This window comes from Haliotis rufescens, unplaced genomic scaffold, assembly GCF_023055435.1.
Source record: "Haliotis rufescens isolate VD_foot unplaced genomic scaffold, xgHalRufe1.0.p SCAF_3, whole genome shotgun sequence".
NCBI lineage: Eukaryota > Metazoa > Mollusca > Gastropoda > Lepetellida > Haliotidae > Haliotis > Haliotis rufescens.
In genome coordinates this window covers 12,000,774-12,018,390 of record NW_025964001.1, presented here as the reverse complement: position 1 = coordinate 12,018,390, position 17,617 = coordinate 12,000,774, and the positions used below count along the sequence as shown (strand labels likewise).

The 17,617-nt window shown below is 37.6% G+C and overlaps 2 protein-coding genes across 2 annotated transcripts; one reads left to right on the top strand and one right to left on the bottom strand.

Annotated features, from left to right (window-relative positions):
- Positions 1–15,027, bottom strand: LOC124124369. The gene is made up of 2 exons (XM_046487508.2): positions 14,867–15,027; positions 1–2,798 (listed from the first exon to the last, which is right to left on the bottom strand). The coding sequence occupies exons 1-2, from the start codon at positions 14,928–14,930 to the stop codon at positions 1,393–1,395; spliced, it is 1,470 nt and encodes a 489-aa protein (XP_046343464.1). The 5' UTR covers positions 14,931–15,027; the 3' UTR covers positions 1–1,392.
- Positions 5,800–11,892, top strand: LOC124129353 (piggyBac transposable element-derived protein 3-like). Its single transcript, XM_046492878.2, has 6 exons — positions 5,800–6,025; positions 7,677–7,823; positions 8,083–8,533; positions 8,867–9,352; positions 9,691–9,872; positions 10,169–11,892. Exons 1-6 carry the CDS (start codon positions 5,908–5,910, stop codon positions 10,501–10,503), a joined length of 1,719 nt encoding a protein of 572 aa, XP_046348834.2. The 5' UTR covers positions 5,800–5,907; the 3' UTR covers positions 10,504–11,892.
- Positions 15,028–17,617: the final 2,590 nt, after the last annotated feature.

The window sequence follows — 17,617 nt, the reverse complement described above, 5'->3', positions numbered from 1 at the left end:
ACAAACCTAGAAACATAATCGGGTCGAACCGGGATTCGAACCCACAATCATAGGTTTCTGGCGTGCCCAAGGGACGCAACTCTGCACAGCAAATCGCGACGCCTTGGCCACCCGTGCCCCCTATCCGAAAGAGACAAATATTCAGATACAGACATAAACACAACAACTACACTATGTATTGTCATTTGCTAATGATTCTTAATGATTACACCATAGTCAACATGGCCAGCTAATTATGCAGCATCACACACTCACAAATAATAACGTGGTTACAAACAATCATCTCATTGCACAGATGAGTGACACCACCTTCTACCCTGATCACCCAAAGCAGTGATTGAGTGAACATAGTATTAAAGCAATGCTTAGCACTACAGCAAAATACCACAGCGGAGGAGACAGTGTGCTTTTCTTTCATCCCTGTTCTTCAGTATGTTCAGTGTAGTATGTGAATGCTACGTAAGGTTTCAGAATTGATAAAGATATTTATAAAAAGCAAGCTACAAATATCCGTAAGGATAACACGCTTCCACTGAGCTGATCCTAGAAATCTTATCAGGGTTACCAGTAACAGAAACAGAAAAGTACCTGAAGGTTTCAAGGCAAAACTCTTTGATTTTCATACAAAAAAACGCAGGAAATCCTAGAGGCCACAGGCTTGTACGTTCATCTCAGTGAGAATTTTTTGTTGCTAAACACACGTTTTAAGGATTTGTGCAAATTTATACATTTGGAAAGCCATCATTTTACTTTAAAGTCTTTTGAATGCATGATTTATACTGATTATTGAGTATTTTTGGTTTGACAGCTTAGTATACTCGTCATATGTCCATATCACACAGGACTTAAGTTAATACATGTCTTTCATATTTGTATCATTTTGCAAGTTTCTCTGTGGATTCCTAATTATTATCAATATTATCCTTCATATAATAACAAATAAGATTCAGTTTGCTTGGTTGGAACAGTGACTTGAAAAATGGTGACAATAGAAGTTTCACATCTACGTCCTTTTACGTCCTGATTTCCAATCTGATGTTATGGTGCCTACCAACACAAAGGATTTGTTAAGGATTGCAAACTAAGTGCCCGTGGCAGGCTTATTGGGAAAATGTGTGGGATTTTGTTCAAAATTGGATTATTTCACGGTTCATAAACTCTGAGGAAATTGGAAATTTTAATTTTAAATTGCAAGTTTGTACCGACATTTGTTGCAGATTTGGGGCCGAATGTCGGCCTCTGAGCAGGTCTAGAAAAATCCCTGCAGCAAACATTTTAGCCTTACTTATCACTGTTTATCCTTGTGACGAGGCGAACCACATATAATATCCCATAATTATACTCAAAAAGCTAGAATTAATTTTCATTTTACAAGAGAATTCAAAATCAAATCTAATCTCCTGTTGTTCTCAGCTGGCTGTACTTGACACTATTATCAAGACGACTCCAAATAGAAGGTCCTCGCCTGTCTCGTGCGTACAGGAAGATCCCAGCCATAGTGAGAACAAGAGCAATCGCCATCAGCAGATACAGTATGAGAGCACCTGCAGGAACTCCCTTACTCTGCACCAGGTAATTCAAATCCACCATCCACAGGTCGTTCAAGTAGCCATCGTGATTGTGTCCATCATGGCCAAGGCCCCCAAACAGGTAGAAGGTGTTCTCTGCTCCGGTCCAGAACATTGGTTCGTATCTCCCCCCAGGCAGAGCATCCCCACGAGGATGGTTCTTCCAGAAGTACTTTGGTTCTGTGTCTCCTTCGTTACTTCCTCCATACCAGACCCATACCTTTCCTCTTGGACTGTATATCCAGAGATCGGAGAGAAGCTTGGATGAATGGAAAACGGATGGGTAGGCCTTATCCGTCCCATCCCCTCCATACAACCACAGGCGCCCTGCCGTGTCTGTCCATGCTGATCCTCGCCGTCTACACCCTGGGTGGTTGTCTAAGGAGTATTCATGCTTCCTCCCATACACTGCAGGATGGCAACTTGATCTGTACCCACTTAAAAATTCCCATGTGTTATTGTGAACAAGGTATCTCCACATATCTGATGTATACCCCATATTCAAATGCCGACTACGTATATTAGTACCTAATATGTTTCCACCAAACATAAAAAGGGTATTACCTTTGCCCTTCCATGTCGTCGGCCCATTTCGGCCCTGAGGGTAACTATCAGGCTTAGTATTTGGACTTGATGGCTTGTCGGGAGAAATAACTTCTGACCATCTTAAATCTCTGAGAGAAAATTTCCAAAGGTCATTGAAAATCTTTTTACTGTTATCCATTCCTCCAAACACATACATACTATCCAGCATGCACCATGATGCCATGTCGCCCCGCCCTAGGGGCATTTCCAGGGAAGAATTATAAGATTTTGAAGTGTAGTTATAAATATCAGATAACGGCAGCCATTTCTTCTTTTGCATGTAATACACCCAAGTATCTCCAATTCCATTGTCATCATTATCAAGACCTCCAAACACAACCATTGTTATTTTTGTAAAACCACATGCAGCTGCTTGTTGCCTTGGCGACGGAGCCTTGCTGTCAGAGGCAGCTTTACTAACAGTTCCTGAATGGACTAGGTTCCATTTTCTATCTTGCATGTTGAAGTACCATAGGTCATTGAGGAGTTTGGGTTTGCCATCACTGATATCAGAGAAACCCTTGCCTCCAAACAACCATGTGTTGCCATCTTCATCTGTCCAAACACTGCTGCCACTGCGAGCACCTGGGCCACTTGATGATGACAGTGTTCCAACAGAATTATCTCCCCCTATCCAGGCCCATTCTGCAGAGAATTAAAAAATGGTTCATTAGATCATGTATGTTCAACCATGAATCAGTACATAGTTGCAATCACTAATATATACATAGTCAGCCATAAAAGGGAAAAAAGCTTATTTCTTAACATGCTTAAAGCTATGTCACAACCACAAATACAGAATGCCATGGAGCATCCTTAGAATTCAGTTGTTTGTTTGTTCGTTGTTTAACGCTGCACTCAGCAATATTACAGCTATATGACGGCAGTCTGTAAATAAACCAATCTGGACCAGACAATCCATTGATTGACATCATGAGCATCAACCAAGTCAGCGAGCCACCCGATCCCATTAGTCGTCTCTTACAACAAGCATAGTTGCCTTTTACGGCAAGCATGGGTTGCTGAAGACCTTTTCTACCCTGGATTTTCACGTGTATAGAATTCAGAACAACAACTTCTAATGGGGGTGATCTCTGCTGTTGGTCACGTCACTGACACAAGTAACCAGTTTTTAAGAGAATCTGTTAAGACTTGATCTCACAAGCGTTGGCCTGTTAACCCGACAAACTAAGACACTAGGCTACGTCCATGCTGTTAAACTTAATGCAATTTACCTAGCCTTGGCTAAACAATTACAGAAAGGGACAAAGAGGTGATGGATGCTAGCTAATGTTACAGACAGCCATGGTGTTGTCACAATGCCATTTGGCACACTCATCCCGTTCCGTAATATACCAGGGTCTCTTTCCACAAAGCGATCTAAGCGCTAAGACTGCCGTTAGTCTATGTTAAAGTATGGGCTTTAAGATCATCTTAGCGCTACGATTGCCTTGTGGAACGGGACCCAGATCCTGAGCGGTACGGAATGATCAGATTAGTCTGAAAATGGCTCCTGGCATCAGATATTAAGGTCACAAGTATGCATGAATGACAGGGTTTTTAATAAATTAATTGTTGGGTGATTTTGACAGAGATCAACACTGTGGGGAACACTGTACGTATACTGTGGATCATAGAAAAGAACGAGGAACCCATAGACATGGCTACTGATGATAGAGCGAACAAACAAATACAAGAGCTATTACAAAATTCCCAATTTTTGTCCTATATATCACCACATAAAATGTACATATATATCACAGAGTACACTAGTTTTGAAGGACACCTATTTTCGAACAGCCATATTGAAGTGATTTTGACATGTTATAACGTAAGAGTGCACTAGTTCTGCGTGTCATCATTGGGTTCATGTAAAGTACTGTTCACCTTGTCAGGACATTCAGTCATTGTTCAGAAGTTTGGCGTCTGTGTCATGATGAAAAGGAAGAGTGAAATGGTATGAACACTATAATTTGAAAATTATTCATATTTGTGACTAGGTTTCAAACTTTCAATTACTTTTTGAGTTTTAATGCCAACCTGCAAGTAATATGTTGAGAACTGTGAGCCAAAACATGTCCGTTCATTCTTAGAAACCCTGCTTAACCCCCTGGATGCCATTTGGACATATATGTCCCTACACAAAACGCAGTTGCTGTGCCAGAGGGACATATATGTCCTTCTGAAACATCATGTTAAAAGAATTGAAATAAAATATTTTTGGATTAACCCAAGCCCATAGCAATTGCAACATCGCAAAAAGCAGTAAATTTCCAACACATCTGTGTCATTTTCACAACTCTACTGTCAATAAATAACGCATATGGAGTTAGTCAAATTCCCCTTGTTTACACTTTCGTTCAAATGTGCCGCCATTGAAATATTTTTTCATTTCGAACAAATTGCACCGACTGATTGAAAATCCATATGCGAAGGAATGTTTGAAACCTACATAAATATTTTGGTTAAAAGATTGAAAATGGTCAAATATCTACGCATCTATGTATTAATTAGCTAATGAAACCAACTAAATGCCCAGTTTATCGATGGTGAATGGAGTGTATATATTTTTTTTACAGTATTTGTTCAAGGCCTCGTTCATCACATTCATATCAAAGCGTATTCAAAAACATTCATACAGTTATACATACCTACTGACATCTTTTAAAAACAGTCTGTGTGAAAATGTGCCACTTCTCATATTCATACGTATACTTAGAAATTCCATTCATGCTTCCTAAGCCTCAAATTCTGCAAAAACACAGAAAAGGTACCGCAACTTTTTAGCCGAAACTTAAAACAAAATGGCGACCGAAGTTGAAGGTCGCTTAGCGGTACTTTTCATGAGAGAAAAAAAGTCGAAAGCATGTCTCCCAGAAGAAACGAAAACGCACATGATAAACGTTGACACACCCTTTTGGGTCTGTGTTGTTCATGCTTTGTGACTGATTATATGTAAGTCACGTTTTCGTATGTTTAATGAGGCGTGTCAATTTATTAAAAGACGTTGAAAAGTAGGTTGGTAGCAACGGCACATAGGATCTTATGCAGTGTCGAATATATTTATAATTTATTGGTTATATAAGTATATAAACAAGAACTATTTGATGTTGAAGTATGAACGTGTAAATGTCAGTTAAAATTACTTGAATACCGGTCCCCGATGAATCTATATATTTATTATTAGTTCGTTTGTCTAAATATAAATAGCTAGCTCTTTGACAGTAGAATTCATTACTGAATTATTAATAATCTTTCGTTTAATTTAAGTATGTAAATTTTGTATTCATGCGGTTTGTTATTGTTAAATACCTTATTATTATTGCAAGACTAAGTTTTTTTATTTCACGAAAACAAATGAAGCTGTTACGGTTATCGACAGTTTGGTTTCAATCATCCACCATAACGGGGTTGGCAAGAGCGGCAAATTTCCGATTGTTCGTCTGGAACGAAATACCGTGACCCGCGACCTTTGACATGACACGTCACAGAGGTTACAGGTGCCCGAGTAAAACAAAACAAAGTTCGATGTTGAAATCACCAACAGTGTTAAATATGACATCCAATGTAAATATTTATACATTATATGCTTTAATCTTTATCTTCGTGCTTTGTTTATCGAATCAGCCATTGAACACAAATCAAATTTTAAGAAACGTTCGCCTCCCGCCGAGAGCATGAATATTCATAGGGATAAAAATAGCCCCATGTGACAGACGACAACATTGCGATCGAAGCTGTCAACCAAGAAGGAATGTCTGCGGTGGGAATTGGCGACGACGATGATTTGGGGGAGTCGGACTTCGAGTCGGACATACCAGTCGATTCTCTCGATTCCGACTCCGAGTCCGACTCCCAGGAAGAGATAAGCGGTAAGTAACATTAATTCATTTTCATTAATAATTGAGTAGGTGTACTGTCAGTGCCAAACCAATGGCGGGAATAGGAATTTGTTATGTTTTTGCAATTTTCGAAATTGTATGGCTAGATGTACTCTTGACAGTTGTGATGTTTCAAATGTTAAAAATATCTACCATACCATGATCGACATAGTAGAAACAGCCAACTTCCTTGTTTAGTATTTCATGAAATATGAATCTTAGAAATGATTTGAACATGTTGAAAGAAAGGCTCTCATGGTAGTGAAATTTTAACATGTCAATATGTGGCCTACACGTGCGTTTGCTAAAGTGCAGTATGCAGTAATATTAATGGAAAATTGTCTTTGTTAAAAATTAAATTTATCTTGAAGGACACACTAGTTCACACTTTGGACCTGAAGCCATATTTTTAAAGGAGTATAATGTGTCAGTCCTCATAAATCTGAAAGGTCTTACTATAAGTTACTTATTTTGAAATATTAAAAATAAATGAATATGTGTCATACATTTTAAATGTAAATTGTTATTGATATATCATTGAGGATGTAGATTAATATTTATTATAACTTACTAAGGGGAAAGGGGAGTGGCATTGCACCAAGTGACTGTTGTCCTTGCGCCAATGGGTTGGGGGGTCAGCGCACTGAACAAATGTTCCCTCACCGGGCAGGTAGCCCGGAGCCGCGGAAGCTATGGCCAATTTTTTTATGAAAATTTACCATCATTGTAAAGCTTTTGATTTTAGTTCTAACCCTGAAAATGTTTGTGTCATGATTACACAACTGTTTCCCTGTGACTACTCAAGGAAGCCCTTCATTTGTCATTAATAAATTCATGTGGTGCACATAATGATATGATTATCCTAATCTTATCTTTATCTAGTAGTAATGAAGAATAAGTCTTTCAACATGTTCAATCTGTACTGAAACTAAAAAGGTCAAAGGTTATACATATTAATTAAAAGCAAAATATTAGTCTTGATGAAAATAAAGTTGCCACATGATTATTGATACTGTGTTGTAAAATATGCACTTGATCTACAGGGTCTGAAAAAGTTCCTTCAATAAACTAAATATATGTCTATAGGTCTATATGTATATATATAATATATTTTTATTTTTATTGAAATTTAAGATTGATAACAAACATAAAATACATTGGAGAAATGACAAACTTCCATGAAGCAATTTGCAAAATAGGAGTACATTCAAGGGAGAGGCACATTAACAAATCAATTTATCTCCCCTTGATCAATAAATTATAATAAAACATGAGTCAGCAGTTGCTGAGTTCCAGTTATGATAAGAAACATCCATGAAAATTTGCAAATGCAGCGATAGAAAAAAACATTTTAGTCCACCAGCGTTAGAAATTGGCACTTGTCCTGTAGTCCTCACCAAACTGCCCAATGGTAAAGGTATCCTAAGGACTAGTAGAAATTGGTCAATTTTAACATGTTTAAGGTTTTGCTGTATGTTATCATTATGCGGACGAATGGACAAAACTTGTTAGTTTCTACCCCTGTCCACTAGTCCATATATTATAATGATAACGTAAAGCAAAACCCTATAATAAGGAATCCTTTCCCTTAGCACTGTTATATGGGATTGTTATTAATAAGAAACATTATTTCAAATTTCAGATAATGAGGAAAACACGGAGACTGAAGAAGAGGCAGGGGCCAAACCAATGGTCCGTGGCCCCTGGCTGCCCGTGCTGGACACGGACAGCTTTGACCTCGGCAACAGTATTGACTTTGCCGAGGAGTGCGGCCCTGTCAACCCTCCAGGTAACAGGAATTGATAAATAAACATATCATTAAGTGCATGAATTAATAATCAACATAGACAATGCCTGTCATCCAAAACTGAGAAAGGAATTGTTTCATATTATATTTCACAAGGTTAATTAGATGTTTAGTTATAAATGTGGATATAAGCTGTATGATATTGCGATTATCATTACATGTACATGTATCAAATATGATGATATGTGTCAGCATGATTTATAATAATTCATGTGGTCATACATTATGATATATGTTTCAGATTACCATGCCCCTCCTATATGCTATTTCAACCAGCAACTCAGAGGAGGGGATGGAGGTGTTGATTTGTTCGACCTGCTGGTCAGGGAGACAAACAGGTATGCTGAGCAGTACCTGCAGGGCCGCACGCTATCACCGCAGAGCAGGGCTCGGGCGTGGAGACCCGTTGACCGGGAAGAAATGCGGGCATTTCTTGGACTCTTGTTGGCCATGGGTGTCGTCAGGAAGCCAACCATCGCTTCCTACTGGAATGAGGGGGACAAGAACTGGCTGGCATCAACACCTTCCTTCGGGGGGATCATGCCGAGGAATCGCTTCCAAGTCATCATGCGGTTCCTCCACTGCAACGACAACTCTGTTGCAGTGCCCCGAGGGCAGCCAGATCATGACCCCCTCCACAAGATCAGGCCGGTTCTTGATCTTGTGAATGGATCATTCGCAAACTCTCATGGGTATGTTACCTTTTTACTTTCTCCATTCTGATATATCATATGAAAAGTATTTGAATACCATTCATTATGGCACTTATTTCATGTTGCACTGATGTGAGGTTCTAATGAATTAATCTCGGTAAAATGACAATATGAAAATTACATATACCAAAAGTTATGGACTTGTTACATGTAAATTTTTATTGAAAACTTCTTAAGTAAAAAATAAGATATAAGGATCTATACCAAAACGTCATCTTGACAGTAAATAAATAAGTTGTTATCCATAAATTGTGTCTATTTAGTCATCTATCAACTTCTAAGTACTGCATATCACACAATTTCTTTTTTCAGGCTGGCCCAGAGTGTTTGCGTTGATGAAAGGATGGTTGGCTTCAAAGGGCGACATCACCTTGTACAATACATGGCCAACAAGAAAGCACACAGATGGGGGGTGAAGTTGTGGATCCTTGCCGAGGCGGGTACTGGCTACACCCATCAAGTTCGTATCTACAAGGGCCGGAACCTTGGAGGACCACCGCCCAAGGAAGGTCTTGGGCATAGTGTGGTCATGGACTTGATGGAACCGCATCTCGACAAGGGCCACCACATCATCTGCGACAACTACTTCAGCAGTCCGTCTCTCTGCCATGCTCTATTTGACAGGGGGACATTCTGCACAGGAGTTGTCGCCGTCCGGAGGAAGGGAATGCCGAGCTCTTTCGTTGGGAAAAGACCACCTAGGGGCTCGACAATTGTGAGAAGACAGGGTCCACTGCTGGCAGTGCTCTTTTCAGACAGGAAGGTCTTCACAATCCTTTCTACCATGGGTAGTCCAAGGTAAATTCAAAATATTAAATATACTGCTCAATATCCTGTTCATTGTTCAGCAGCGTTAGAAACTAACAGTTTCAGTCCACTAGTCACATACTAATAACATAGAGCAAAACCCTTAAACTTTGTTAAAGAAGGCACATTTCTAATAGTCCTTATAGGACTAGTGCCAATTTGTAATGCTGTTAAGTCAGTATGATTCCTACTCCAAGTGTCCATTTCCTTTCATACATGTTCGCTTTGATGAGTGTCAATTACTTTAAATTTCTCATAAAGATGAAAAGAATATAGAGATTCTATGTGCATGTTTCTGAAAAAATTAATATGAAATATTTTATTTACAGAATGGAGGATGGGCTTAACTCACGGGGCCGGTCTGTCACTCTCCCCTCAGTCGTTAGACTGTACAACACCCTAATGGGGGGAGTTGACCTTGGGGATCAACTCATTGGTGTCTATGATCCCCAAGTCCGCTCCGTGAAGCTGTGGAAGAAAGTTTTAATCAACTTTCTTCTCACAGCATCAGGTAAGAATTATTTTATTTATATGCAATTCAGAATAAAATAATTTGGTATCAAGGAATTTAGGAATAACTTATAATTCTAGACCTATGTCATTACTACCAACTATACGGTCATTATCCTGATAATATTAACCAATATGTAACAAATGGCATGAACTGAATACAATAACAGAATAATTTCGCATCTGGTACCACTTCCACTGTATTTTCATTGTACTGATTAATCAACATGAACCTTATCTTCTGAACAGCTATTTCATAATGTTTGATTTTAATGTTTCATACTCATTTCATTTCAGTTAATGCCTATCAGACATTCTTGAACACCCATGGTAGAACGACCTCCCGTCTGGACTTCCACATGTCCCTTCTCCACTCACTCGTCGGGAACACTCAGGTGAAGAGGAGGACTGGCAGGCCCAGGACCCAGCCTCCTTCCCGACGACTGACTGGACGTCACTTCATAGAAGTGCTGCCTGAAGGGAAGAGGAAACAGTGTGTTCTCTGCAGAAAGAGACAGAGGGCCATCGATGGCTCTGCAGGAAAGGTCAGGACCTGGTGTCCTGACTGCCACGTTGGCCTCTGTGCACGCTGTTTCCGTCAGTATCACACAGCTGATCACATTGAAGAGTGAAAGGCTGTGTGTACTGGCATATGATGGAACATGACTCATGTTCCATCATATCAACCCTTCAAGCAGTTTCCCCATCTGTGTGCTTCATTGTAAATAACTAGTGAGTGAGTAGGACTTACGCCGCACTTGCAATATTCCAGCAACATCGCAGCGAATCTTTGTAAATAGATGATAAATATATTGTATATATGTACTTATTGTAAATATTTCATGTGTGTGTATATATATTAAAGGATGTTTTTGTGAGAGAGTATGACCTAACGCCGTATTTGCAATATAACAGCAACATCATGGCGATTTTATTGTAAATAGATCATTGTCTATTGTATATGATTATGTACTTATTGTAAAGAAGTGAGTTTGTTTTATGCCTCTTTTAGCAATATTCCCGCAAAAATATGGCAGTTTAATGTACTTATGTTCATATTATGTTCTCTATTTATTGTACATGTAATTATTGTGTGTATCATGTGTATGTAAGGATCTGTTTATGAGTAGGACTTCCCACTGCATCTGCAATATTCCAGCAACATTGCAGCGAATCTTTGTAAATAGATGATAAATATATTGTATATATGTACTTATTGTAAATATTTCATATGTGTGTATATATATTAAAGGATGTTTTTGTGAGAGAGTATGACCTAACGCCGTATTTGCAATATAACAGCAACATCATGGCGATTTTATTGTAAATAGATCATTGTCTATTGTATATGATTATGTACTTATTGTAAAGAAGTGAGTTTGTTTTATGCCTCTTTTAGCAATATTCCCGCAAAAATATGGCAGTTTAATGTACTTATGTTCATATTATGTTCTCTATTTATTGTACATGTAATTATTGTGTGTATGTAAGGATCTGTTTGTGAGTAGGACTTCCCACTGCATCTGCAATATTCCAGCAACATCGCAGCGAATCTTTGTAAATAGATTGTATATATTGTATATTGGTACTTACTGTAAATACTCTATTTGTATATTTCAGGATATATCTGTGAGAGTATGACTCCATGCTGTATTTGCAATATAGCAGCAACATCACAGCGATTAATTGTAAATAGATTAAATTCTATTAATGATATATATTATATATATTTACTGTAAATAGAAAATGGATTTGTGTATATATATAAAAGGACATGTTGGTGCGTGAGTATGATTCAACGCCACATTTACAATATTCCAGTTAATTCGTGGCGATTCATTGTATATGGATTATTGATCTTTTGTTCACAATTATGTACTTCATGTAAATAGAGTGAGTATGATTCATGCCGCTTTCAGCAGTATTCCAGCTAAGATGCGGCCTTTTTTTAAAACTTTATTGTACAAAGTTTATATATTATTCACATGTAAATACTGTCAATAAATATGTATAGATTGAGAGATTTGTACATTTGTCTTATATATCTCATTTAAACAGTTACAAGATTTTTTACTGATGATACTTTTCAAAATATTAAATAAAGGACATTAAGGACAGTAAGTATAACAGTAAGGACCTTGGAATAAGAATTAATTTTCTAAAGTATTTCAAATTACAGCCATATGAAAGTGTGGTTGTTCCTCTGGAATATTAACAAAATATTCAAAAATGTTCACAGATTATTCATGTATGCATATGTAAGCATACTTTTTAATTATTAATTGATATATGGAAATCGATTCTCCAATGTTATCATAACCAATGACTTACATACATCTACACAACTAAAGAAACTTTTTACTTCTAATCCTTATTATGATAAACCCTTAAAAATTGAAAATTTCTTCTTGTCTGTATTATACCTTAACTATTGGTCAGTTTGGCAAGGACTATTGGACAATTGCCACGTCTTTGCCGTAACGTATTCTGATAAAGTTCGCTCAACAGACATAATGTTATCCATAAATTTTAGCGGTAAATGCCACGAGCAAGCGCGGACGTGAGAGAAGACAGCAAGCCGTGAACGTATTTGTTACGGCTTGCGCAAATCTGAAATGATGCCCGTTTTTTTCGAGCGGGTAACCTGTGCCTTTTGGTGTTTACAAATTCTTCATAGATTACCTTTTTTCAAATTCGTCAAACAGTACCAGGAATACATGGTTTGATTTGTATTAAATGTCCGTTGAAATATACTTCGGATAATGGTATTCATAACAGCTAGTCTACCACATCGCCATGGAAATCATTCGTCAAAAAGTTCCCGAAAGAAAGATTAATTATCGAGATCAATTTTGATTATACTTTGCACATTTCATGACAAAAATCACATATACATCCATCTGACTGTAATAAATGTTAGCTAATACAGTTCCTTTGGGTTTGTGATCAGTGGATCCATGTCTTTAATACTGCTTGATGGTCACTCAGTGGCTGCTGATGGAAGCAGGGACGGAGATGGAAATCGGGAAAATATGACCAGATCGCAACGTTTGAATCTTTGGTGAATCAATGCGTTTATCATCTCCAAATTACGACAGATTTCAGACCATCACTAGAACACTAAGCTTTGCTTACAGAATGATGTTCAAATGTACTTACTATCTCGGTTGCTGTCAAAGATGTTATAGTAAATCCAAAATCCCAAACACCGCTGAACACGGTCGACGACATTTTGAAATATTCAAAACTAAAGCTGTCGACAACAAAAAAGGCATTTTCGTATTGTTTCTACTTCATGTGAATTTTTTTTATTGTTTTGTGTTTGTATAATCGTTATTAGTTAAAAATGAAAATAAAACAACGTTATTAAGGATTCATAAAGATACGAGACTAACTCGTTCAATCGTCTGTATGCAAATTTTGTCGACGTGCAAATGGACATGTCCGCCATCGCCTGGTAGGAGTATTTACAGTGAACTGATTGACATGAGCCGTGAGGAATACCTTTCGGTGCAAGAAAAGTAAAAATATGCCATGCATAAGGGCATGTTCTTTGCAGATTACATGGTATGATTTTCTTACTAAAAAATGAATAATGACCGAAAAGAAAAATCATTTATTGCAATGAAGAAAACACAACACCGCGTATAAGTTTTAGTTTGAAATGCGATTTCGTTCTCTTCTTTCTAAAAGTACGTAATTTTGAATTTCATAGCTAAGGTTACACGTTACAATTTATATCAGCATGTAGGTAATAAACCACAGATTTTAGGGATAAGATTTTATTCCTTACTCATAAATAGTTTTTTTCATTAATATGCTTTTTCCGACATGATATGCAAACGACAACGTTACAATTTCACTAATTTACGGACAAAATGGCGTCACACATATTTGAACAAATTCGTAATCGACGATTTCGCGGACGATTTTCCACGGAGATGTTTCATTTTCAACACGGTAATCGGGAAACAAACGGGCTTTCGCATAATGTTTTTGGTTTTTACATTGGTGGAGATTTACAACCTGACAAGACGCTCAAAGTATCCAGTGCGCAATGTCAACAAAACAGCCGCCATGGACATTTTGTAAAAAATCGCATATTCAATACGTTTGCCGAGCTATAAACTACTGTTAATTACGTTAATGCTTTACAATATTTACATAGACAGTTAGGGAAATGGTTGTGCTGTTATAGTGTGAAATTTGAAAATTGTGGGTTTTATCGTTGTTACGTTACGTCGTTTTTAGACGAAAGTGTGCAGTTTCCAGAACGTCACTCGCAAATAAACTCGGCACAGCGATAGTACACAGGCTATTTTTAGGTGGCAGCCAGAGGGTTAAGTACCAAAACCAATCAGGTGTAACGTCACTTGAGTGCAGCGGAAGTTTACAGACGAGGCATTGGCGGTCACACATCTTATCGAGGATTTATTTTCTTTTGGAATGCAGCTGTATTCTATTGTTGAAGACATCACCAACTGGTATGAAGCAGAATTTGAGTTTTGATTCGCCACTCCCTCAAAACAAGAGATAGGCACTATGGTCAACAGAAAAAAAAGATTAAATGTGAAATTAATACACACAAAAGGTCATCAAAGACTTATTGGACCTAGTTGGCTGGGTTTATCAGTTTTCTAAATTCAGAGATTGAGTAAACACAGAATTCAGCAAAGTTGGCTCTAATATTCCAGTCACCGGTAGTTAACCAAGAATCGCGATGGCCTCCGACAGTCAGGACATGCCCACCTCAGAAGTCACTGTCGCATCCCATCGCGGCTGTCGACAACTATCTACGCTATCGGGTATTATGACACGCAATCATCCAAGTCACAGACACTGGCCACTGGATCCCGCACAGTCAACTATTACGACACGGATGGGATACCTTAGACAAACTGGCCCAGAATCCTAAAAAGATCCATTTTCCAGATCTTGCCGAAGAGTAATCGAGACATATTATCAACAATGCATGACATTACTTCAGAAAATTACCTTGACACGTTCCACTCTGAATGTACAAAAACACCAAAGTGTAGACGCTTTGAATACGACACATTGTCAAAAGTTTTGAACAAACTAATGGCAAAATTATCGTAAACAACCACTTATCATTCGGTCACATGAAGGCTGCATTTGGTACAAGCCCTCTAGCGGAAAAATGTCAAATACATAGGAAGTGAGTCTTACACTACTTTCCGTACGGCAATATTTCACTTAATTACATTCTTCGGATATTTCGTTTTATATTTTCTGGATTTATTTAAACGCATTCGTGTATATCTATCCGTTTGTTTGTTATTTAACTCCGCACTTAGCAATATTCCAATTACAGTAGACTCTGTGTAATCCGACATCTGTCTAATCTGACAAAACGTTTGTATTCGACATCTTTCTGTTTCGAATCCCCACACTGTTTATGGTCCCATGAACAAATCCACTGTGGTCATATTGTTTTAAATGAAACGACGTTGTTTATGTCACTTGAAGATTAGTACATGCATTTAGTATACAACCTTCAATAAACACTCAGTTAACGATTATCAAGGTATAATCTACAATTAACCAATGAACTTCTCCTTCGTGGTGCAACACCAGGTCAGAGACCATAAAACAATATGTATTTTATGGTCTCTGATCAGGGTTAATCCTTATAATGGTTTCCTTAATTGATAAGCTGGTTGACAGACTAACTGAGCGAATCATGCGGGTGTATGGCAAGCCGTTTTCACATTTATTACGGAATTACAGATATCTTCAATTGTTTTAAAATTATCTTGAAATGAATTGAAGATATCTTGAATGGAATTGATAGACGTGTACAGTTTCTTTCTTGTCTGACAATTATTAATGATATCTTTAATTGGATCTTTGATATCAGTAACGGTCAGAATTAATGATATATTGAATTAAAGATATCTCTAATTGAATTAAAGATATCTCTAATTGAATAAAAGATATCTCTAATTGGATTAAAGATATCTGTAATGCATTTGTGGATATGTATAACTTATTTCAAGATATCTTGAATTGAATTTAAGATATCTTGAATTTATTTCTAATATATTTATGTACTGTTGGATGGTAATTGTTTAATGATACCTTAAATACATTTAGAGATAATTTGTTGATATCACCGTAACATTTTAAGATATCAGTAATTGTATTATGGATATCAGAAATGAATTTAAGATATCTTTAATTATTTTTTTGATATCTTAAAAACATTATTGATATCTTTAAATAAAATACCGATATCTTTAATAAAACAATTGAAGATATCTGTAATTCTGTAATAAATGTGAAAACGGCTTGCCATACGGGTGCCTTCAGCCTTGAAACTGTCTAATTCGGCATTCCCATCCCTACCGGCCCCCAGTAGTGTCGGATTACACAGAGTCTACTATATGTCATGGCGGTCTGTAAATAATCGAGTCTGGATATCATGCCAATCGATTGGTCTAAAGGCTTGTATTCAAATTTATAACTTTTTCAAGTCTTTAAAAGGCATTTAGAAGTGATACACATAAGGAAGATAATTTATGGATGCCAACTTCTTTATTATGAGGAACACAACGTTTCGGAGTATATATGCTTACCCCTTCATCAGGTGAATGAATGCTTACTTACTTACTTACTTTGGAGATTTAACGTGCGCTTTCCGACTGATGCGTATTTCGCACACGGGCCCGGCCAGGCCATCTAATGTGTTTCCGAAAGGGGCGAAGGTGGTCTGTGCAACCCAAGAGGGGGGTTTTAGGGGTTGCTTATATAGAATTTGGGAATTTTGAGATTTGGAATATATGCCGATGGGATTGGGGAGGAGAACTAAGGGAGCTGGGTATGGTGGATGTTTGTTTGTTTATGTGATTTTGATTTGGTAGGTTATTGTGTTTTTAGATGCGTTTTATTAGTTCCGTTTTTATTAAGAATACGCCTAAGGCCTTGAAGTTTTCTAGTTTATTTTGTGGGTTTAGTATTGCTTCTAGAGTTAGAGCCTTGTTTAGATTGAGGGTGGTTTGTAATGCGGTTTGATGTGTTAGGTAGTGTGTGCAGTGGATGAGTGCGTGTTCTGGGGTTTCTGGTTGTTTGCAGTGTGGGCAGTTACCTGTAGTGTGTTTTTTAAAAAAAATTAGGTGGTTATTTAGGTTGGTGTGTCCTGTTTGGAGTTTAGTGATTACTCTGTCGATTTTTTTTGATGGATGGAGAATTTTTGGTTTGGTTAGTGGTTTGCTGAGCACTTTTTTGATTTGGCTATTTGAGTTTAGATATAGCTTATGCCATTTTTTGGTGATTTTTTGCTTGTTTACACTTTTAATTTCTGATTTTGAGATGGGTAAGTTTAAGCTTATTTCTGGGATTTTGAGGGATAGTTTAGCTGCTTTATCGGCGTTTTTATTACCGTATATTCCTACGTGGGCGGGTATCCACAAGAAGGTTATTTGTTTGCCTGCCTTAGTTAGGTCGTTGGAGCTTTTAAGTATTTGATTTATTAATTTAGGTCGGTTTTTGGTATTTTTGTTTTGGAGGGCTTGCAGGCCACTTAGGGAGTCGGTAAGTATTAGGATTTTTTTTGTGTTTTTTGGATTCTTGATTATGGAGAGCTGAGGCCATGCCCATTAGTTCTGCCGTGAATATTGATTGGTTGTTTGGGAGTCGGAAGGATTGTGTGGTTTTAGTTGGTTGTGTGGTATGGACTCCGAAACCTGTGTGTTTGGAGGTCGGATCTGAGGATCCGTCCGTGTA